This window comes from Terrapene carolina, unplaced genomic scaffold (genome assembly GCF_002925995.2).
Source record: "Terrapene carolina triunguis isolate 2854851 unplaced genomic scaffold, T_m_triunguis-2.0 Scaffold244, whole genome shotgun sequence".
NCBI lineage: Eukaryota > Metazoa > Chordata > Testudines > Emydidae > Terrapene > Terrapene triunguis.
This window is the reverse complement of record NW_020664595.1, coordinates 551,616-574,232: the sequence shown is the minus strand read 5'-3', so window position 1 is coordinate 574,232 and position 22,617 is coordinate 551,616. Positions and strand designations below refer to the sequence as shown.

At 46.3% G+C, this 22,617-nt stretch overlaps 1 protein-coding gene across 1 annotated transcript in view; it reads right to left on the bottom strand.

The window, feature by feature from the left end:
- Positions 1-22,617, bottom strand: part of LOC113407718 (disintegrin and metalloproteinase domain-containing protein 20-like) — a 166,225-nt gene that overhangs the window by 117,845 nt on the left and 25,763 nt on the right. The window contains exons 5-9 of the mRNA XM_026657439.1: positions 16,888-16,964; positions 16,142-16,349; positions 9,397-9,472; positions 1,829-1,834; positions 425-465 (exon numbers count right to left, since the gene is read on the bottom strand). Of these exons, the coding sequence (XP_026513224.1) occupies positions 425-465; positions 1,829-1,834; positions 9,397-9,472; positions 16,142-16,349; positions 16,888-16,964 (408 nt within the window). The remainder of the gene's footprint in view (positions 1-424; positions 466-1,828; positions 1,835-9,396; positions 9,473-16,141; positions 16,350-16,887; positions 16,965-22,617) is intronic.

The following is a 22,617-nucleotide window of genomic DNA, read 5'->3' as shown; positions in this document are numbered from 1 at the left end:
TTAAGAGTAGGTTAGATAAATGTCTATCAGGGATGGTCTAGACAGTAGTTGGTCCTGTCATGCGGGCAGGGGACTGGACTCGATGACCTCTCGAGGTCCCTTACAGTCCTAGAATCTATGAATCTAAGACCTTGGTCCCCATGGAGCAAGACCACTGCAGAGACTTCACGTCCCATGCTGCTATAGCTGAGGCTCCAATCTCTCTCTATACCAATCCTGTGCCCAGGGTCCAGGCTCAGCAGAGAAAAAAGAGTCATTGGTCATCTTGCCTAGTTTGAGTATGGCAATGACTATTGCCTCCTGCCAGGCTTTTGGGATGCATCTGGATTCCATGGGTTTGATGTACAGTTTCACCAGCCATTGGAGTCCCCTGCGACCTAGTTGATGAAGAAATTCTGGGGGGGATACCATCTCTGCCAGCCACCTTCCCTTTCTTCATTGTGGCTAAGCCTTCTTTCACTTCATCTGTACTGATGGTGATGAGGTCTTGTGGAAGGTTTGAGATCATTGTCCGATGTAGTTGACGATGGATCTCTCATTTGGAGTTTTTGTCGAACGAGCCTTTTCTGATCTCCACCAATTTGGAGGCTAGGGAGTGACCTTTTTGAGGTCCGATATTCCGTTGGATTAGCAGCTCTGAGATGTCACAAGATTATGTGAAAAGATATACCAATGGTGGTATTGTGAAAAATTAACAGTAAGAGTGATTTTTTGCTTACAAGATACCAGGTAGTCAAATTTTTTTAACACACAGCCTAACCGCAGGATGCACTGTGTTGGTAAATGCTAATGAGGTAGAGTCAAAACCATATTATAAAAAGAGGGTGCCCATATTAGGAAACTTGCAAAAAGATTTTTTTTTATCAATATAAAAGGCGAGAGCCCTGTGGACTTCCAAGGAGTTTAGTCTGGATTGTCTATGGTCTGTATGTGGTTTCGGAAAAATGTAGGTAAGTATATAGGTTAAGGTGAAAGGATGAAGCCACCTTAGGCAAAAATTTAGGATGAGGTCTGAGAGATACTTTATCTTTAAAAAAGATCATATAGGGTGGGTTCGTCATGAGAGCAGCTAGTTCTCCCACCCGCCTGACAGATGTAATGGCCACTAGAAATGTAACCTTCATAGAGAGGTGTAGTAATGAGCTTGTAGCTATGGGCTCAAAAGGGGGCCTGGTGAGGGCATGGAGGACTAGGTTGAGGTCCCATGGTGCAGCTAGTTTTCTCACTTCTGGATAGGAGTTGGAGTGACCCTTTAGGAAGCGTTTCGTAATCGGATGCGTGAAAATAGAGAATCCATCAACTTTATGATGAAATGTGCTGATGGCTGACAGGTGTACGTGGATGGAACTCATGGAAAGTCCCATTCATTAAATTTCCAGTAGATAGTCTAAAATAAGAGGTAAGGAGGCTAACACAGGTGCAGTCTGTTTGAGTTGGCACCATGATTTGCATCATTTTCACTTATGTCTGTATGTGCGTCAGGTAGTTGCCCTATGGCTGTTTAATAATATGTTCTGAACTTCTGTGGAACATGTCATTTCAGATCCCAAGAACCATGTAACGACCAGGCTTTGAGATGAAGTTTTTTGGGGATCTGGATGGATGATGCAACCTGCATCCTGAAAAAGAAGGTGAGGCAGAAGCGGGAGTGTGCGTGGGGTTCAGACCAACATGTGGAGAAGGTAAGGGTACCACATTTGTTGCATCCATGTGGGAGCTATTAGGATCAGTCTGGATACGTCTTGTTTTATCTTGTGGAGAACATGGGCTAGGACAGGGGTGGGGGAAAAGGCGTACATGAGGAAGGCATCGCCCAGAGAGTGTTGACCGAGTCCTGCTCTGGAGCAGAACTGGGGGCATTTGGAGTTTTGTGTAGTTGCGAAGAGGTCTGTCATTAGGAACCCCCACATCTGGAAACTATCACGGCTGATCCGTGGTTCAGCTCCCATTCGTGGTCTTGATAGAACTTCCTGCTCAGGGCATGTGCCATGTTGTTCTGGCAGCCAGGTAGTTATGAAGCTATAACATGGATGTTGTGTTTCATGCACTGCTTCCACGCATACGGAGTGTGACCGAGCTCCCCCTTGCCTGTTTATGTAGAACATAGTGGCTGCATTGTCCATGAGGATCTGTACCATTTTGTTTTGGTTTAGTGGTAGGAAATGAGAACAGGCATTTCGAATCACTTGTAGTTCCAGCAGGTTGATATGAAGCTGGGACTCTGTTGGAGACCAGCAGGCCTGTATAGAATGTATCTGTAGATGTGCCCCCCAGACTAGGAGGGATGCATCCATGGTGATGGTGAGCGCTGCTGGATTCTGCAGAAATGGCATGCCCCTGCAGACATTGTCTGGATTGATCCACCATAGCAGGGAGTCCTTGACTGTATTGAGAATGGTGAGGAGTTTGTTTATGGTGTGCCTGTGGGGAGCATAATTTGTCCGTAACCAGGCTTGCAGACACCACATGTGTAGCCTTGCATGTTGGACGATGAAGGTCATGGCAGCCATGTGGCCTGGGAGTTGTAAGCAAGTTCTGGCAGACACCTGCGGGCTGTTCCGCACTGTTGAGATTAAGGCAGTTAGAGTCAGAAAGCGTTTTGTTGGAAGAGAGCCAGTTGCTACGAGGAAGTTGAGGCCTGCCCCAATGAATTTCACGTGTTGAACTGGTGTTAGGGTGGACTTTTATAAGTTTATTTGAAGTCCTAAAGAAGTAAAGAGCTGTATCGTACATTGAGTGGAATCTATGACTGGCTGCAGTGTTGGTGCTTTCAGCAGGCAGTCGTCCCTTTCTGTTTAGGTAGGCTGCTACTACGGCAAGTACTTTGGAAAATACCCGCAGTGCAGTGGAAAGGCCGAAGGGAAGAACTATGTACTGAAAGTGGTCCTGTGCTATTGTAAACTGCAGAAATTTTCAATGTGCAAGATGGATAGATATATGAAAATATGCGTCCTAGAGGTCGAAGGCTGAGAACTAGTCCCCCCCTCTCTAATGCTGGGATTATGGTGCTTAGCATGACCATTTTAAATCTTTGTGTTTTTACAAAATTGTTGAGTCGCCGTAGATCAAGAATAGGTCTCCAACCTCCTTTTTTTTTCTGTGTGAGAAAGTAGTGAGAATAGAAGCCCTTCCCTCTGTACTCGGTTGGTACGGGTTCTACTCCTCCAAGGATATGAGATGGTTCACCTCTTCCTGCAGTAGGTGTTCGTGAGAGGGTTCCCTGAAAACTGACAGGGAAGGGGAGTGGATAGGGGGGGTTGCAGGTAAGGGGGATGGAGTAACCGGTTTTGATGATTTCTAATACCCATCTGTCCATGGTGATGGACTGCCACATGGGGTAGAATGGAAGTAGGCAATCTCCAAAATTTTTGCCAGTGGTAGATGGTGCCAGCACTGAGATGGGATTCTTGAGCCCTCGACAGAGGTGTCAAATCTGTTGTCTAGAGGTTGATGGCTGAGAGGTAGTAGTCGAGGCAGTGGATTGCCTTCTCCTTAAGGTTTTCTATTTCCGCCTGTAGTGGGGTGGCTGCCCCACTTCCTGAGATTATGGGCTGCGGCAGGCCAGTGGGCCTGCGCAGACGCACAGCCAATCAGAGAAGGGCTTACTGGGTGCCAATCAGGGCCCAGGTTGGAGACAGCCAATCAGGGCCAGGCTCAGCCCTATAAAGACTGCACAGGGAGAGAGCAGTCAGTCTGTCCCAGGCCTTTGAGAGGGGAAGGTCTATCTCCAAACTGGGAGACTAGCACCGCGGCCAGCACAGTGCTGGCCAGGCTCAGGGAGTAGAGGGGAGCTCTAGCCTGAGGCCTGCCAGGCTGCAGGCCCTGAGTGGAAGGGCCTAGCGTGTGCAAGGGGCCGTAGGGGAAGCAGCCCAGGGAAGCGGACAGACGAGGGGAGAGTAGGAGGACAGCGAGGCTGCCGCCAGAGCGTCCCTGGGTCGGGACCCAGAGTAGAGGGCGGGCCTGGGTCCCCCGCATCCTCTTGCAGTACATCTAGCCATTGGCCGTAAGGAGCGGCCAGTACAGACCACGCCAGATCCCTGACGGGAGGGATTAGACTTTGGGGTGTGTGGTTGACTATGGTGGCTGGACAAGGAGACTGCTGATTGATGCCCCCCCGGAAGGGGGTGTGGAAAGACAGAGGGGCACTGCCGGAGGGCAGTGGTCCTGAAGAGGACGGCGTGAGTTGGTGAGCGACGTGGGCTCAGACACGCCAACCGAGGGCGAGACGACGGACGGGACACCACCAGGAGGGGCGCTCCACTGGACTGAGCTAATTCCCGGAACAACCAGTAGGAGGCGCTGCGGTGGTGAGTCCCAACCCCGTTACACCGCCCCTGTTGGTCGTAATACCTATTTCGTTGAGTATACGGAGGGGGTCGGAACTCATTGAGGAGTTTGGTAATTGGTCTGCTGTCTTTTGTTCCTAGGTGTGTGGATGCCCAGAGACCACAAGGTGGCCCTTGAGTCCTTCAGGGTATGCAATGACTCGTCCATCTTGTCTGCAGAGTTTGGTGCCTTTGAACAGTAAGTCTTCTACAGTGGACTGCACTGGCTTTGGCAAACCAGACAGATGAAGCCAGGAGGCTCTCCTCATAACAATCGCTGTTGCTATGGATTTCACTGTGGAATCAGTGTAGTCAAGGGCAGCTTGTAGCACTGTTCTGGTGATAAGGTGGCCCTCTGAGATGAGTGCTATGTACTGATCCTTTTGGTCTTCTGGAATAAAGTTTATATATTCTGAGACACTTGCGTAATTATTGTGATTGTACTTTGTCAGTAGGGCCAAGGTTACAGCAGAGTATGCTTTGCGGCTGAACAGGTCGAGCCGTTTCCATTCTTTATCATACAGGGTGTTTCTATAATATTGTTGCTTACCCCATTCATTCACCGCGTCGATTAACCAGAAAATTCAGCATTGGATGTGAGAAAAGGAATTCAGTGCCCTTGGCTGGCACGTAATACTTCTTATCAGACCTGATAAGTTCGACTCGTTGGTGGAATTGTTGCTGGGGTTTGCCAAAGCAACTTCACGGATCTATAATCACACCATTCATGGGAAGGGCAGTGGTTTGAGCATTGGCATGCTAAACCCAGGGTTGTGAGTTCAATCCTTGAGGGGGCCATTTAGGGATCTGGGGCAAAAATCTGTCAGGGACGGTACTTGGTCCTGCTGTGAAGGCAGGGGACTGGACTTGATGACCTTTTAATGTCCCTTCCAGTTCTATGAGATAGGACGTGTGTAATATGTCCACTAGCTTGTGGCGAGATTCCTGGACCTCTTTCAGAGAGATGTCTAGGGAAGTGACCCCTCTTGTAGAGATCCTGAAACTGCCTGAAATCGTCCGCTGTGGTGGAAGATGGAGGCATAATTGTGTCATCTGGTGAGGAAGATAAAAATTGAATGCCAGTTGGTTCGTCTGGGTCTGAGAATTCCTCCTGTTCTTCGGCCCCTTGTTCAGAGATGGCAGAAGGTGCTTTGGATGGCAATATGAGTGGTTGAGGCGCACCAGTTGCGGGCAAAGTGGGGGTACTCCCTGTTTTTGCTGTTGTGGATATGGAGCCCATGGCTGCCAGAATGGCCATTGCGGTTGGACGGGCATCATGGGCATCCAGGATTGGCCGTACCAGGGTTGGTTCATAAAGTTTGCAGGGAAGCCCGTGCTTGGTGGGGCCTGTGTGGCAGGAATAGCCACAGGAGAGGAATGCTGTGGCGAGTGTCCTATATCCTCCTCTCCATCGTCCTCCCCACTAGAGAATTGTGTTGAAAGCTGTGGAGAGCTGGGTTGGCTAAGTACCGTGTGTACCACAGTACCGTTGATGCTGAGGAGAGGAGACTGCGGTACCAATGAGACAGATAAGTCTGTGTTACACAGGAACTTCTGTGACATGCCTGGTCTTGGTACCGGTGGGATGGTGGAGCTCGGTACCATGTGCTGTCGTGTGCTTATCGGCACAGGTGTGTGGCTGGAGTCCATAGTACCAGCAGTAGGTGGCAGCATTAGCGTTGGAATGCTCAGTACCAATGGCTTGTTTGCTGTTGCCGGTGCCGTGGCATAGGGTTTCACTTTCCCCTTAACATCTGTGGCGGAGCTCGACTGCCTAGGAGCTCTAGGTTTCTTAGTACAGTCGGTACCGGAGGTACCTGGTCTGTTGGCTGTTGATATGGCCGGTGCAGTCGGTACTGGGAGCGTTTGGCCGCTATTGGAGCGCGTTTTCTTGGCTGACTCCAGAGTCGGGGATGTGATGCCCCATTTCTTTTCTGCCTTCTTGACAGGTTGTTCAGGATCTTTTCCCTTGGAAGAGGGGCCTTTGTCTGAGGTGGCAGTTGGCTATTTCTGCCAGGAGGGGTTCGTACCTCAGGCTTAGACGCCAGGTGTAGAAATTTCTCCATGAGGAAAAGCTTTAGCTGTAAATCTCTGGCCTTTTTTGTGTGGGCTTTCAAGTTGTGACAGTGTGAGCACTTTTGTGGTATATGTCCCTCACCAAGACACCGGACGCATTGAGAGTGTCTGTCTGAGACAGGTATTGAAAGCCAGCAGGTAGTGCAGCGTTTGAATCCTGGAGAGCCAGGCATGCCCCTGAGGGAGCATGTTGTCTCAGTAATATGGAGAGATAGAAGACTATAGCGCTGGTGCGATCGGGGAGAACGGAAATTTATGGTCCTATGAAGAATTTATTTTTTTTAAAGGACAGGGATAAGGTAGGAAGGGAAATTAGTCTATTGTATTCTATCTAAGAACTACAAACTGCGGCTAAAGGAAAAGGATTATTTCTAGCTGCGAGGCATTGCTGAGTGCTCCAACTCGAGCCAATGGTGGTAGAGAAGGAACTGGGGGCGGGGGAGGGGTTGGTTGCACAGCTCCAGTTAACCATCTGAAGCGGAGCGAGACGGGGACTGCCCAACCGGGCATTGCTATCATAAATCTCTGGCTCCGACTGCAGGGGCGCAACAACAGCTAAAGTGGAGCACCCACAGGGACACCACTTGAAGAAAAAGAGAAGATTACATTATGTTTGGATTCTCACTCATGCATTCACCTCCATTCAGAGTGTGGAGATTATCTTTATTCATGTTTTTTCTCTACTTGAAACTTATTTCAGCTTGGAAAAAAGATGACTAAGGGGGGATATGATGGAGGTCTATAAAATTATGACTGGTGTGGAGAAAGTAAATAAGGAAGTGTTATTTACTCCTTCTCATAACACAAGAACTAGGGGTCATCAAATGAAATTAATAGGCAGCAGATTTAAAACAAACAAAAGGAAGTAGTTTTTTTTCCACACAACGCCCAATCAACCCATGGAACTCTTTGCCAGAGGATGTTGTGAAGGCCAAGACTATAACATAGGGTTACCATACGTCCGGATTTTCCCGGACATGACCGGCTTTTTGGTCCTCAAATTTTACATCTTATTTGGAGCCTGAATTTGTCTAGCTTCAACTTCAAGCCATTGAATGATGTTATACCTTTCCCTACCAGATTGAAGAGCTCATTATTCCCCATGTAGGTACTTATAGATTGTGATCAAATCACCCCCTAACCTTCTCCTTGTTAAATACATTGAGCAATTTAATCATTCTCATGGCTTACCTCTGAACCCTCTCCAATTTATCAACATCCTTCTTGAACTATGGACTTCAGAACTGGATACAATATTCCCACAAAAAGAACAGGAGTACTTGTGGCACCTTAGAGACTAACAAATTTATTTGAGCATAAGCTTTCGTGGGCTACAGCCCACTTCATCAGATGCATGCAGTGGAAAATACAGTAGGAAGATAGATAGATATATATACACACAGAGAACATGAAACAATGGGTGTTACCATACACACTATAACGAGAGTGATAAGTTAAGATGAGCTTTTATCAGCAGGAGAAGAACAGCACGAACTGTTTGTAGTGGTAATGAAAATGGCCCATTTCCAGCAATTGACAAGAAGATATGAGGAACTGGCGGGGGGGGAATAAGCATGGGGAAATAGTTTTACTTTGTGTAATGGCCCATCCACTCCCGGTCTTTGTTCAAGCCTAATTTAATGGTGTCCAATTTGCAAATTAATTCCAATTCAGCAGTCTCTCGTTGGAGTCTGTTTTTGAAGGTTTTTTGTTGTAATATTGCGACTTTTAGGTCTGTAATCGAGTGGCCAGGGAGATTGAAGTGTTCTCCAACTGGTTTTTGAATGTTATAATTCTTGACTATTCCCACAGTGCCACATACAGAGGTAAAATATCCTCTCTACTCCTACTTGAGATTCCCCTATTTAGGCATCCAAGGATCACATTAGCCCTTTTGGCCAGAGCATTACACTGGGAGCTCAGCTGATTATCCGTCATGATGGCCGAATCTTTTTCAGAGTCACCACTTCCCGGGATAGAGTCCCCCATCAGGTAAGTATGGCCTACATTCTTTATTTCTAGATTTATACATTTACATTTAGCAATATTAAAACACATAGTGTTTGCTTGCACCCAGCTTACCAAGCCATCCAGACTGCTCTGTAGCAGTGACCTGTCCTCCTCAACATTTACCACTCTTCCTGTTGTGTCATCTTCAAACTTTATCATTGCCGATTTTATGTTCTTTTCTCCATTATTGATAAAAAAAGTGTTAAATAACATAGGGACAAGAACGGATCCCTGCAGGACCCCACTAGAAGCATACCCACTCTAGGATGATTTCTCATTTACAATTATATTTTAAGAACTAATCAGTTAGCCAGCTTTTAATCTGTTTAATGTGCACCATGTTAAGTTTATATCATTCCACTTTTTGAATCAAATGTTGTGAAGTACCAAGCCAAATGCCTTAAAAAAGTCTATTACATTAACAGTATTACTTTATCAACCCAACTTGTAATCTCATGAAAAAGGATGTCAGGTTAGTTTGACAGGATCTATTTTCCATAAATCCATGTTAATGGGCATTAATTATATTGCCCTCCTCTAATCTTTATTAATCAAGTCCTGTATCAGTCAGTCCATTATCTTGCCCAGGATCAAAGATAGTCTGACAGGCCAATAATCAACTGGGTCATCCCATTTTCCCTTTTTAAGTACTGGCACAACATTAGCTTTATTCCAGTCTTTTGGAACTTCCTCAGTGTTCTAAGACATATTGAAAATCAACATGTGTGGTTCACCGCATTACTCAGCCAGCTCTCTTAAAACTGTTCCATGCAAGTTATCTGGACCTGCTGATTTTAAAATGTCCAACATTCATCAACTGAATGATATATTTATATTTCTAACCAATAACTAAGGAGAACAATTCACATCCTAATGCATAAATCAAACTTCAATGCTGCATATATATTTTTACTGGGCAACTTAAGTGCAGATGGATCACTACTAAAATAATTTATAAGTATCACATTATAATTAGAAAAATTACTTACTTTTGCTGTGTCTGCAACAAAATAACACTCTAAATATCTGGTAGATGTGTACAAAGTGTTTAGTTCATGTTTCTGGAAGAAAAGACATGTAAAGCAGGGCTATGTAAAGTAAATTGATGTGTTTAACTGCATGAAGAATCACAGAAATACAATCCTGAACCATACCCTTCTGTATTATGTCACCCACACAAAGGGAAAATCTTAACAGAATTATAATTTTTTGACAGGGTAACAAGTGTTGTGGATGGGGGGAAGCAGTAGATGTGGTATACCTTGACTTTAGTAAGGCTTTTGATACTGTCTCACATGACCTTCTCATAAACAAACTAGGGAAATACAACCTAGATCATGCTACTACAAGATGGGTGCATAACTAGTTGGAAAATCATTCCCAGAGAGTAATCAGTGGTTCACAATCAAGCTGGAAGGGCACATTGATTGGGATCCTGCTATTGCTCTGGATTTGAGGGATGTGTGCCCCCCAGGTTTGATCAAGCTAATTGCAATCATATTGTGTGTATTCAGCCACCATGAATTAATAAAATAGAACACCACATAGTTAAGGGTTAATTGGAATAAGCAGGGCTTCTGGAGGCAAGGTCAAAATTAGCTATAGGCTTGCAGTTTCTGTGAACCAGAATGGGAGGAGGGGAGAAGAGAGTCAACACATTGACACTGAAAGAAAATAAGTGGATGGAGACCTTGGATTTGGGTGCCTTATAACTAAGATTGTTAGCAATGTTTGTTGATAAGTAGTTTATTGAAGTTAGGAGAGGTGGGGACCCAGTAGGGGGTCACGCTGAACTCTATGTTTTGTAAAAGTTATCTATAAAAAGACTAGATAATAGAGTGTACTGGGGAGCAGTTCTCTGAAGCTATCCTGAGAGATTTTTTCCTGCCACCTTTCTCTCCGGCGGGGAATCAACCAGCCATTGTGGACCTGCTGTCAATTACTCAATCCCGTCTCAAATTCTAGGCACTTATTTGGGATGTTCTAAACCTATTGCTTATGTCTGTGTGTGATTAAATCTAACAAATTATAGTTTTAGATAAGAACACGCTTACTTGTATTAATTTTCATCAGTGCTGTGTTCCCATTGATTTATTCCTGACACCACCTGGAGTGAAATAGTTAAGTTACCACTGCTTTTGGTTCTGAAAACCCTGAGTAACACAACAGGGATCAGTTCTGAGTTCTGTTCAATATCTTCATCAATGGTTTAGATAATGGCATAGAGAGAACAGTTATAAAGTTTGTGGATGATACCAAAATGGGAGTGTAGTGAGGCCAAGTGGCCCTCCTCTGAGCAGGAGAGCGAGGCACCATTACATGCCCCTTGGAGGGCGGAGCCTATATTGCCCCCTCCCCCTTTGCCGGAAGTACCGGGGCGTGGCCGGAAGTAGAAAAGGCCGGCCCTGCAGCACAGTTGCGGGGGAGCCTGTGGAGGAGAAGGATGCTCTGCCGGTTCGGCTGTGTCCCCGAGAGGAACCCTCGCCGAGCGGTGCCCCATCCACAGATGCCGATGAGGACTGGCCCGGAGTGCCTGTTGCCGTCTACCCGAGGAGCCGGAAGAGAACTGGAGGCTAGAGGTACCGAACCCTGGGATGGCAGGAAGTAGCCCAGGGGCAGCCACGGAGCAGCCAGCTGCCAAGTCAGCTGCAGCTCAGTCGGCGTGTTGCAGCTGGATCCCCGCCGATGCAGGGGCAACCAATCCTGCCTCTGCCAGGGCCCTGGGCTGGAATGCGGTGGAGTAGGGTGGGCCCACGTCCCCCTGCCACCTCACCTGGGGTGGCTGACTCCTTACACTGGGCAGGGAAGTTCTAGCCCTGAGGAAGGAGCCTCCCTTACCAGCTCACCTGTAGACTGTTCATTTGCTGGCTGCCTGAGCCCCGCCTAGGCTAAAGCCAGACTTAAGACTGTTGCTTGCTGGCAACCTAAGCCTACTCAAGCTCAGGCCCAGCTCACTGAGAGACTCTCTGTTCGCTGGCTGCCTGAGCTCCGCCCCGGCTAAAGCCAGCCCCGAAGGACTGTTTGTTTGCTGGCCGCCTGAGCTCCGCCCAGGCCAAAGCCAGTCCTGATAGACTGTTTTGTTGCTGGCTGCCTGAAGCTCTTCAAACCCAGGCCCCAGCCCTGATAGACTGGTTTGGTTGCTGGCTGCCAGAGCTCCACCCAGGCCAAAGCCAGCCCAGATAGGCTCTGTTTAAGGGTTGACTGCTTGAGTTACCCAAACCCAGGCTAAAGCCTGACAGGGACTATTACTCGCCCAGCCATATTGTGGGCAATTGGCTGTCTCACAGACTCTGGTCCTGGCCCGACAGGACCAGCCTGAGTGGCCTCCCTCTGAGCGGGAGAGCGAGGGACCATTACAGGGAGGGACTGCAAGAGCTTTGGAAAATAGGATTAAAATTCAAAATGATCTGGACAAACTGGAGAAATGGTCTGAAGGAAATAGGATGAAATTTTTAATAAGGTCAAATGCAAAGTACTCCAATTAGGAAGGAACAACCAGTTGCACACATACAAAATGGGAAATGACTGCCTAGGAAGGAGTACTGCAGAAAAGGATCTGGGAGTCATAGTAGATCACAAGCTAAATATGAGTGAACAGTGTAACACTGTTGCAAAAAAAGCAAACATCATTCTGGGATGTATTAGCAGGAGTGTTGTAAGCAAGATATGAGAAGTAATTCTTCTGCTCTACTCTACACTGATTAGGCCTCAACCTGAGTACTGTGTCCAGTTCTGGACACCACATTTCAGGAAAGATGTGGACAAATTGGAGAAATTCCAGAGAAGAGCAACAAAAAAGGACTAAAGGTCTAGAAAACATGACCTATGAGGGAAGATTGAAAAAACTGGATTTGTTTAGTTTGGAGAAGAGAAGACTGAGAGGGGACATAATCACAATTTTCAAGTACATAAAAGGTTGTTACAAGTAGGAAGGAGAACAATTTTTTTCTCCTTAACCTCTGATGATAGGACAAGAAGCAATTGGCTTAAATTGCAGGAAGGGTGGTTTACGTTGGACATTAGGAAAAACTTCCTAACTTTCAGGATGGTTAAGCACAAGTTAACCTAGGGAGGTTGTGGAATCTCCATCATTGGAGATTTTTAAGAGCAGGCTTGACAAACACCTGTTAGGCATGGTCTAGATAATACTTAGTCCTGCCATGAGTTCAGAGAACAGGACTAGATGACCTTTCAAGGTCTGTTCCTGTCCTATGATTCTATTATTCTATCATTCTCCAGAATACAATTTTCTTGGCACCAACACTCTGAATTTGAAAATAATTGCATGAAGCTAACTGACAGTGATGGGTAAGTGCTACTATAAAAGTATAATCATATTCCTTTGCTAATGGACTTCTTTAGAGCAGTGGTTCTTTATGTTTTTCTGCTGGGAAACCAAAACTACTGTAACCCATTGAATCCCACAATCCTTCATGCAGAAAAGGACTGAAGTCCCAGTGGGAAGTTGCTTTTTAGCTCCTAAAACTGGGTGAAGGCTGGATGTGGTGCTGGTGGGTCAGCATTCCTGGTTTGGCCTGAGGGCCCCAACCAGGACCCTCTGCCTTGTCCTCTCACATAAGCCCCCTCATTCTTGGGTTTTGGTCAGCCTCTGTCGGGGAGGGAGGGTCTTTGTTCCACAGCTGCTGGAGTTCTCCAAACCATCTCCAGTCTTGTCCCAGTATTACTGGGTAGATCAAGGTGGTCACTAAGCTGACTCTACAAGCCTCAGAGTGGCCCTCCACTCCCAGTTGCACTTTTGTCATTGGGCAGGGCAGCACTACATCTGGAGTCCACCAACCCCATTATTTTGGTGCCATTGACCCATACTGGTAGCAACATCTTAGCAACATCTTAGCTGGGCCCTGTTTCCGAGTTGGGTGCTTGCCATTAATGCCTGCCCATAACTGAAGTCCATGAAGTGGCACTCCCACCTGAAACACCCCTGCCGTCCACACTCAAAGCACTTGCCCTTTGGGATCACTGTTGCCTGGCCCACCTCCAGTGCAGTGGATCCCCCTGAAGAGGTGTATCCCCCTCTTTGGAGCACTGGTTCCCCCTCCCTTCTGCCTCTGTAGTTAGGTCTCTCCCTGCGGCCAGAGGCATCTCCTAGGATTACATGTGATTTAGCTGTTCTCAAACTTCCCTCCTAGCCCAGCCCCTGCTATGGGTCAGAATCTTGATTCCAGGAGCACTGCCCTTGGTGTCAGTGTGGCCGGCCTCTCAGTAGACGTGTAGTTCTCCAATAGGGTCATGAGCTCTGCCAAGGTCGATGGCAGATGGCGCTTCACCCACTCCTTCACCACAATTGAGAGAATATGGATGAACTGTCCTAACACAATAATTTCCAACACCTGCACTCCAGTCTGTTTTTCTGGATGTAACCAGTGCCAACACTGGTCCTTCAGACATTTGGCCACCATGCAGGACCAGGTATCTCTCTTTGAGAACCCTTCAGTGGAACATCTTGGGGTTGATATCTAGGTAGTCACGTATGGCTGCTTTTACCTTGGTGTAGTCTAGTGCTTCAGCAGGGTCCAAGCTCCAATAGGACGCTTGCACAGGGCAGGTTAAGTATGGGATTATCAGAGTGGTACAATGTTCTAGTGGCCAATGTGCCAGGATGGCCACCCATTCAAAGATGATCAGGAAGGCTTCGGAGTCATCTCCAAGGCCCATTTTTGTGAGCCAGATGGGCAGCTCGGTGGAGAGGGCATCTCCCACAGATCCAGGAGCTGTGATGTGGATGCCCCCTGGGGCTGTTAAATCATCACCTACTCGATCCAGTGTTCTTGTTGTCCCTGGTGCTGGACCGCCAGTTCCTGAATTAGCTCTTGTTGCTGGACAGCAATCTGTTGTAGTATGTGCCCTTGCTATTGCTGGTTCTCCAAAATTCATTTCAGCAGCTTTTCTGTAACCCTGGCCTTTTTAGGGTCATTCAATTGGTGGCCCAGTGGTCCTTTTAAGAGGACATGGATGTTGCTCATGTTCTCCACCGTGTGTTGGAGAGGGTGGGTTTGGGTCTGATCTCAGCAGCATCACCTGGTGACTCTGGGTTATGACACCCAGCAGTGAGCATCAATGGCCGGGAATAAGGGAATCCAGGCCCTCCCTGCTCTACCGGGTTCCAACCCAGGGCTCAATGAAGCAGTAAGTCCAAAATGAGCAGCCTAGGGGATGGATGCCTCTATGCCTGATCCCTGGGCAACTTTCTATCCTGGCTTCTGTTCCTCTGTTGGTGTCGCTGGTTTGCCTCTGAGTCCCTCCTGGAGTTCTCCTGTCTGTGCTCCAAAGGGTCTTCCTCTCGTAGTGACACCTCGTCATTGCTGATCTCTGTGATTGAAAGGCCTGTAGTGGCGTGGCATGGAGGACTGGGCCCATCTGCGTGGGGTGTCCATGGATTTTTGGCTGGAGGCTGCAACATACAACTGCTCACCTGCTCCGTCCGCTCAGACTGAATTAAACTGCTCCCTTTTGAGCTCAGCGTCCACTGTGAGCATGCCCACCAGGGACAGCCTGGTGGCATTTTCTGGGCCTAGAGCTGCTCCTTAACCCTTACTTCTCCAGTGTGGAGTTCGCAGACCCCATCACAGTACCCCACTGAGGCCCAAACTGTGGTCTTCCAGGGGAGTGAGGAGACTTAGGTGTGGGTAGGAGAAGGGACAGCAGAGAATTTTAGCTATTAAAAAGGGTTTACCCCAGGAGATTGCATATGCCAGGGCAATTTCTTTCAGCCAGTGTCTAACCAGATGTCCCACAGACTTTAACCTTTTCCTTGGTTTCAAATTTTCTGTCTTTCCCAGGGACTGATTATTGGATGGTTGAGGATCTGGTTCCTAGCAGGGTCTGGTGTAGACTCAGTCTTTCATGTAGGAGGGAGCCTTCTGAGATATAAGGTAGCTTCTGCCCAGCCTGGGTTATCTCCACAGCTAGGGGAGACAGGCACTGGAGAACAGTGGCCTTAACTCACCTACCTGCTCCCAGTGCACTCCCTCTCACTTAGACCCATTGGTCAAGATTCAAGGAGGAGGAGAAAGGTGTGACAGATCAACTACCCCACTATCCTTTCTTCCCCACAGTGTCAGGCCTTGCCTAAGTGAAACAGATGGGGTGGGGGGGGAAGGCATGACCTTCTTCTGCCAGATGGAGGTGGAATACTGGATTTTATCTGATCCTGAAAAAAATAAAAGGCAAAGCAGATCTGACAAAATTTCCAGAAAGAAATCAGCAAAGGGAAATAGAGCAGGGACTATCATCTGGGGCATTTAGGCACACATGTTGAGTACATTCCACGATGCTGACAAACTACTTGCTTCACAATCAATAGATAGGAATGGTTTTAGTTACCAGACTTACGGATGGATAAACTCAGGAGGAACAGAATTAGTTTGTTCCTTTGACTACAAAGTGAATTTCCAGCACAAATGAGATCACTTCCAACAATGAGTTAGAAAAATGTGCCTAACATGCATGGATTAGTAAGTTTTACATCGGGATAGTGAATTATATTTTGTCAAGGCCCAAATTTCTTGGTCCAGGTATAGTCAAGGTCCAGACTCCAGAGAAAATAATAAATAATAATAATATTAATTATTATTATTAAGTAAAAAAAAGATTTTGTGGTCCATTCAAGAGCACCTGGTGGTCCGGATTTGGCCTGTGGTCTGCCTATTGACTACCCCTGTTCTACATAATACCTATTTACTTTATGTGAACCCATATAAAACACTTACATCTACTACAAGCTGTCTCTCCATCTGAACCTTAGATATTTGATGGTCTCTGCCTTTAGCGGCTTGATCTTTCATATCTTCATCTGTTACTCCACATCGACCAGGTGAGTCTTCATCAGCTGCCATTCGATAAATAATGTGTTGAAACGTAGAGGAAGATTTAACAGGTTCAATTTCATAGTTTAAATCGGAAATCATCAAATGTCCCCTGAGAATTGCAAAATTGAAATGTGATTTAGAGATTTGAGAAAACTGAAAAATTCTGCAAAAATATTAGAGCTGGTCAGGAATTTTACATTTGAATTATTTATTATGTATTTTCTAGTTTTTCTAGAACTTTTACTAAACTATCCTCCTTTGTCTCCTGAAAGGAAAGTGCTATTGAGGGGAAAACGTTTCCGATTTACAATTGAATACCAGTGTTCTTGGTAACACAGTCACCTTTGAAAGGCACAATTACAAGCTCAAAAGGCCCCAAATGGCCATCATGCCACAGATCAGTCATCACTGCACTACCTACTGTTTTACAATCTATAAAATAAAATAAAAAATTAAGATTACACACTTGTGATTCTAGCCCGCAGTAACAGCAAATGACCCTTATCAACTGGTTAGCATGAAAACTGCATTAGGAAAAGGTAAAAGGGCACTAACCTAGTTATTCTGCTATGTTAAATCTACCTTCCCGTTTTAGAAGAAAATTCATAATGTTTGCAATCTAGCAATAACTGAGGAGCATACATTACCAGAGTCCAGAGCAGGTGCTGAGGACTGCAACAGATTCTGGGACATCCTCCACATATCCAGAGTAGTAGCAATCATCCTGCAAGGTCCAAAACCATGTTTTTCCTTTCTATCATTAATGCTAGTAGAATAGAATACTGTAGCAGATACTAGTTACATGAAATTAAATATACACAATGCAAAGACTAAATGTTATTGCATCTGGTCTCAAAATGGGGTTCTAATATGAAAAAGGAGTGTACGAATGACACCTTTTCACTCAGCAGATCTGTTCTCCTTTGTATTCGGATCTGCTGACTTTGGTGTCAAAACCAAGTTTTGCTGCTTTTCACTCATGTCAATAGTGCAGAGATAATGCAGCTGAGACTGAGTGAGCTTCAAAGAGAGGTTCTCAAATATTACACCTTTCACACAATGAATTCCTAATACCTTACTATTCACGCTTCTGCTACCTTACTATCAGCAACTACTTGAAGACTTATTAACAGAAAAGGAGACCTACTGGAAATGACATGAATTTTTCTAATACAATTATGACCAGAGAAAGTGAAGGAAGAGGGATGAATCAGACTCAGTATATAATACCCAAACTATGTAACCTTGCTTCACCTGCTTCTTCAAGAGGTGTAGGAAAGAGTACAGGTTTATATGAAAATCTGACACCATCTGTAACAAGCTTCTGATATATAGGAGTTTTGGCAAGAAACTGAAGTGAAAATGCAGTCTTACTTGTGTATATTCTTCCAAGGAGCCTCTATGTCCAGACACGGGGCTCTTCCCCTTCTCCCCACCAACTGGAGGCAGACGAATTCCAGAACAATATTATTTTTCCTCTTTAGAAGACAACTACATTAAAGTTAAATACTATTTGGTTCCAATCATTTCCAACAGAGCCTTAATAAGAGATTAGGGGATACTTCTTTAGAAAATAAACCAATCTTCTCCTTCAAATTACTTAATAAATGAGTGTATCCTCAAAGGGAGAGTCAGATTGTCAGATGTGGGGAATCCTAGAAAGAATACTCACAAGCAGGACTGAAGTTTCTGATTGTTTATACTGCAGGAGGGCCTAAATACCCAGAGCATGATCAGGGCCCCATTGTGAATATACTGTTGTAATACTTGGACACAACAGACCTACTCCAGTATGTAAAGCATAGGAGAGCAGAGATCATACAAAACATGCAGTGTACCTGTCTCAGTTTCCTTACCATATCAGGGCATTCTTTGGGATGATGCAAGAGTCAATTGGGTTGCCCAGAGTTCTTGGGGCTATCTGGGCTGAGAAAAGTAGGCAGGGCCGCCCTGTACCATAGGGCTCCAACAAATTGTGTGATTTTCCTCTCTCCTGATCCCAAAGCTTCCTCTTTGTCTGGCTCTCCCTGTTTCTGTGTGGCTCACTATTTTAAACCCCCTTGGATTCCCTTAGTATTTCTGCCTGGTGTGTACCTGCTACAGGACCTGTCAGCAATGATGGATCCACATGCATATAGGCACTCATGATACAGCAGGTTTTCATAGTACAATTTCCCAGGATGAACCAGAATTCCTACGCTGTACAGACATACTCCCAGTCCATCACATTTCTCCCTTGGAATCAAGCAGGAATACTTGACTAGTACTCCGGGGATGTTTTGGCATCTCACCTTTAGACAACACATCTTCTGTTATTACTTATTAATTCAAACTTAATACATGCATTCAGTCATAAAACAATTCCAACGATCGTACCAAAATACAATTTCATGAAAACATCATAGGTAGGCTCCTACCTACATTGTATAAATCTCCACCCTTATTATACCAGGGAAGGGGAAACTAGCTGCAGAGTTGGCAGGCCCCCCATATGCTAGTCACCCCAGTATTTCTGATTGGTTTGGGTGGTTCCAAGAATCATAGAATCATAGAATATCAGGGTTGGAAGGGACCTCAGGAGGTATCTAGTCCAACCCCCTGCTCAAAGCAGGACCAATTCCCAACTAAATCATCCCAGCCAGGGCTTTGTCAAGCCGGGCCTTAAAAACCTCCAAGGAAGGAGACTCCACCACCTCCCTAGGTAAAGCATTCCAGTGCTTCACCACCCTCCTAGTGAAATAGTGTTTCCTAATATCCAACCTAGACCTCCCCCACTGCAACTTGAGACCATTGCTCCTTGTTCTGTCATCTCCCACCTCTGAGAACAGCCGAGCTCCATCCTCTTTGGAACCCCCCTTCAGGTAGTTGAAGGCTGCTATCAAATCCCCCCTCATTCTTCTCTTCTGGAGACTAAACAATCCCAGTTCCCTCAGCCTCTCCTCATAAGTCATGCGCTCCAGACCCCTAATCATTTTTGTTGCCCTCCGCTGGACTCTTTCCAAGTTTTCCACATCCTTCTTGTAGTGTGGGGCCCAAAACTGGACACAGTACTCCAGATGAGGCCTCACCAATGTCGAATAAAGGGGAATGATCACATCTCTCGATCTGCTGGCAATGCCCCTACTTATACAGCCCAAAATGCCGTTAGCCTTCTTGGCAACAAGAGCACACTGTTGACTCATATCCAGCTTCTCGTCCACTGTGACCCCTAGGTCCTTTTCTGCAGAACTGCTACCTAGCCATTCGGTCCCTAGTCTGTAGCTGTGCATGGGATTCTTCCGTCCTAAGTGCAGGACTCTGCACTTGTCCTTGTTGAACCTCATCAGGTTTCTTTTGGCCCAATCCTCTAATTTGTCTAGGTCCCTCTGTATCCGATCCCTACCCTCTAGTGTATCTACCACGCCTCCTAGTTTAGTGTCATCGGCAAACTTGCTGAGAGTGCAGTCCACACCATCCTCCAGATCATTAATAAAGATATTAAACAAAACCGGCCCCAGGACCGACCCTTGGGGCACTCCGCTTGAAACTGGCTGCCAACTAGACATGGAGCCATTGATCACTACCCGTTGAGCCCGACGATCTAGCCAGCTTTCTATCCACCTTACAGTCCATTCATCCAGCCCATACTTCTTTAACTTGGCAGCAAGAATACTGTGGGAGACCGTATCAAAAGCTTTGCTAAAGTCAAGGAATAACACATCCACTGCTTTCCCCTCATCCACAGAGCCAGTTATCTAATCATAGAAGGCAATTAGGTTAGTCAGGCACGACTTCCCCTTGGTGAATCCATGCTGACTGTTCCTGATCACCTTCCTCTCCTCTAAGTGTTTCATAATTGATTCCTTGAGGACCTGCTCCATGATTTTTCCAGGGACTGAGGTGAGGCTGACTGGCCTGTAGTTCCCCGGATCCTCCTTCTTCCCTTTTTTAAAGATGGGCACTACATTAGCCTTTTTCCAGTCATCCGGGACCTCCCCTGATCGCCATGAGTTTTCAAAAATAATGGCTAATGGCTCTGCAATCTCATCCGCCAACTCCTTTAGCACCCTCGGATGCAGCGCATCCGGCCCCATGGACTTGTGCACGTCCAGTTTTTCTAAATAGTCCCGAACCACTTCTTTCTCCACAGAGGGCTGGTCACCTTCTCCCTGTATTGTGCTGCCCAGTGCAGCAGTCTGGGAGCTGACCTTGTTTGTGAAGACAGAGGCAAAAAAATCATTGAGTACATTAGCTTTTTTCACATCCTCAGTCACTAGGTTGCCTCTCTCATTCAGGAGCCTTGGGTCTCTTTCTGTGAGAAGAGTGGTCCTGGTGCTGGGGCGAGGTAGAAGCTACTCACTTTCCCCCAAGCCCAGTCCTCTTCTACACACCTCCTGGGGAGAGGTGAGGTGTGTTTCTTCCTCCATCTACCTCAAGTTTAATTACATCATGACCATATAACCTGAAGCCATAGATTAAGGGGAACGTTTCCACCTCCTTTCCATCTACATTACACCAGTGGTTGCTTCACATACCTCTGATGCTTTTCCCACCCTCTGGTGAGTATCATGAATTTGGCAGCACTTTTTACTACTCTCAGTCCTGCTCGTTCCAGGGGAGTTCAGACGCATGACACCTTTTGTCTGTGCTTGAGTTTCCCTTTTCCTGAGGAGTTTTGAATCACAGACTTTTCAGCTGTGCCATAGTCTTCTCTGCTCCTAGAGGAGGTCTGGCCCAGAGCATCTCCTAGCTGTACCAGTATCCCACTGCTCCCTGCTGAAATCTGGGCCACAGACACAGTCATCATTGATTTAGTTTCCCAGGTGAGGTTGGAAAGAGATCTCTTCCCTGAGCCACTGAGTCTGGCCTTAACGGTTTGCATCTGAACCTTCAGAGATTAATTTTATTACATCATCACACAGATTAACACATCAAGTGAAATAACCTCCCATGGTTAACCCAGAACATCTTTTGGTGTCCATATTGACTCAGGCTAAAGGAAAAGTGATGGGAAAGGAAAAGAAAAACCCTACCCCCATCTGATTGCCTATTAGCACCTGTTTAGGCATGTCATGTATCCTTCTTCCTTGGTCCCAGGGGCATGACTTGTCTCTGTTCTCCTATTTGAGCCAGCTGAGTTTGACCTGGTCAACAAACTTCTGTTCAATTCGATCTGCTCTTTCTGATACTTGGGCCATCAGCTCCAACTATCTCTTCTCCAAGAACATTCATTTCCACTCCAGCCTCCACAGCTCTGGACCTCTTGCCCTTTCTGCTACATCTGCTGAATCATCAGAGGAACAGCCTCTGGCACTATCTCTTTGGTCAACTGCCTGCCCTGCAGAAGAAAAAGGGAGCCCTTCCTGCCTAAGGCCTGGAGCTAGTGCCCCATCCTGCCTCAAGGCATGAGCACAGCATGGTCACCTACTCAGATTTCTTCTGATTCTCAGGGCTTGTCTATAGTTACCGCGCTGGTTCGGCGGCAGGCAATCAAACTTCTGGGTTCGATTTATCGCGTCTTGTCTGGACGCGATAAATCGAACCCAGAAATGCTCGCCGTCGACTCCGGTAATCCTGCTCGGCGCGAGGAGTACGTGGAGTCGACGGGGGAGCCTGCCTGCTGCGTCTGGACCGCGGTAAGTTCGAACTAAGGTACGTCGACTTCAGCTACGTTATTCACGTAGCTGAAGTTGCATACCTTAGTTCGAATTGGGGGGTTAGTGTAGACCAGGCCTCAGCAGTGCACACATGCTCAGAAGCTACTCTTTCATGAGATGTTCATAATTCATGCTTGCTAATTAACTTATACCTGAGACAAACTAACAGATGTGCTCCTGACTTTCAGTGTAAAGAGCAAAAGTACCCCACCTCTGCTATCATTATGTCATAGGCCCTAGCAAGCACCCCCTCTTGGCTACATACTAGGACTGCTGTGAGGGGAAACCAGAGCAGCAGGGGCTTAAATGTTCCAATCACCTGTAACAAATGTTAATGGGGAAAGATACAGAAAGAGAAACAAAAGTTCTGAATTAATCCAAACAAAAAGGCCTAGTGATGTAACTCATGGATTGTGCTGAAATCACATCTGGTAAACAAAAGTAGCATCGGGCCAGAAATCAATGGTCCTAAACTTATGTGTCACAAATTAGGCCTAATTAGTGAACAAAATAAGGGCATGGGCTATTCTGTCTATCACTCCCTTTTGGGATCCTTAAAAATAAAGAAACATTGGGGGAGAAATCATGATTTTAGAGACATATCTGCTGGCTGGAAGACAGGAGGGTTGGGAGGAACAAGCTTCACCATCATGGCTGCCACCCACACAGTCTCCTGGGACTGCAGGATCCACCATGAGGGGAAAAACAACTGAGGAGAGTTGGCAGTTTTTCAAAGGGACA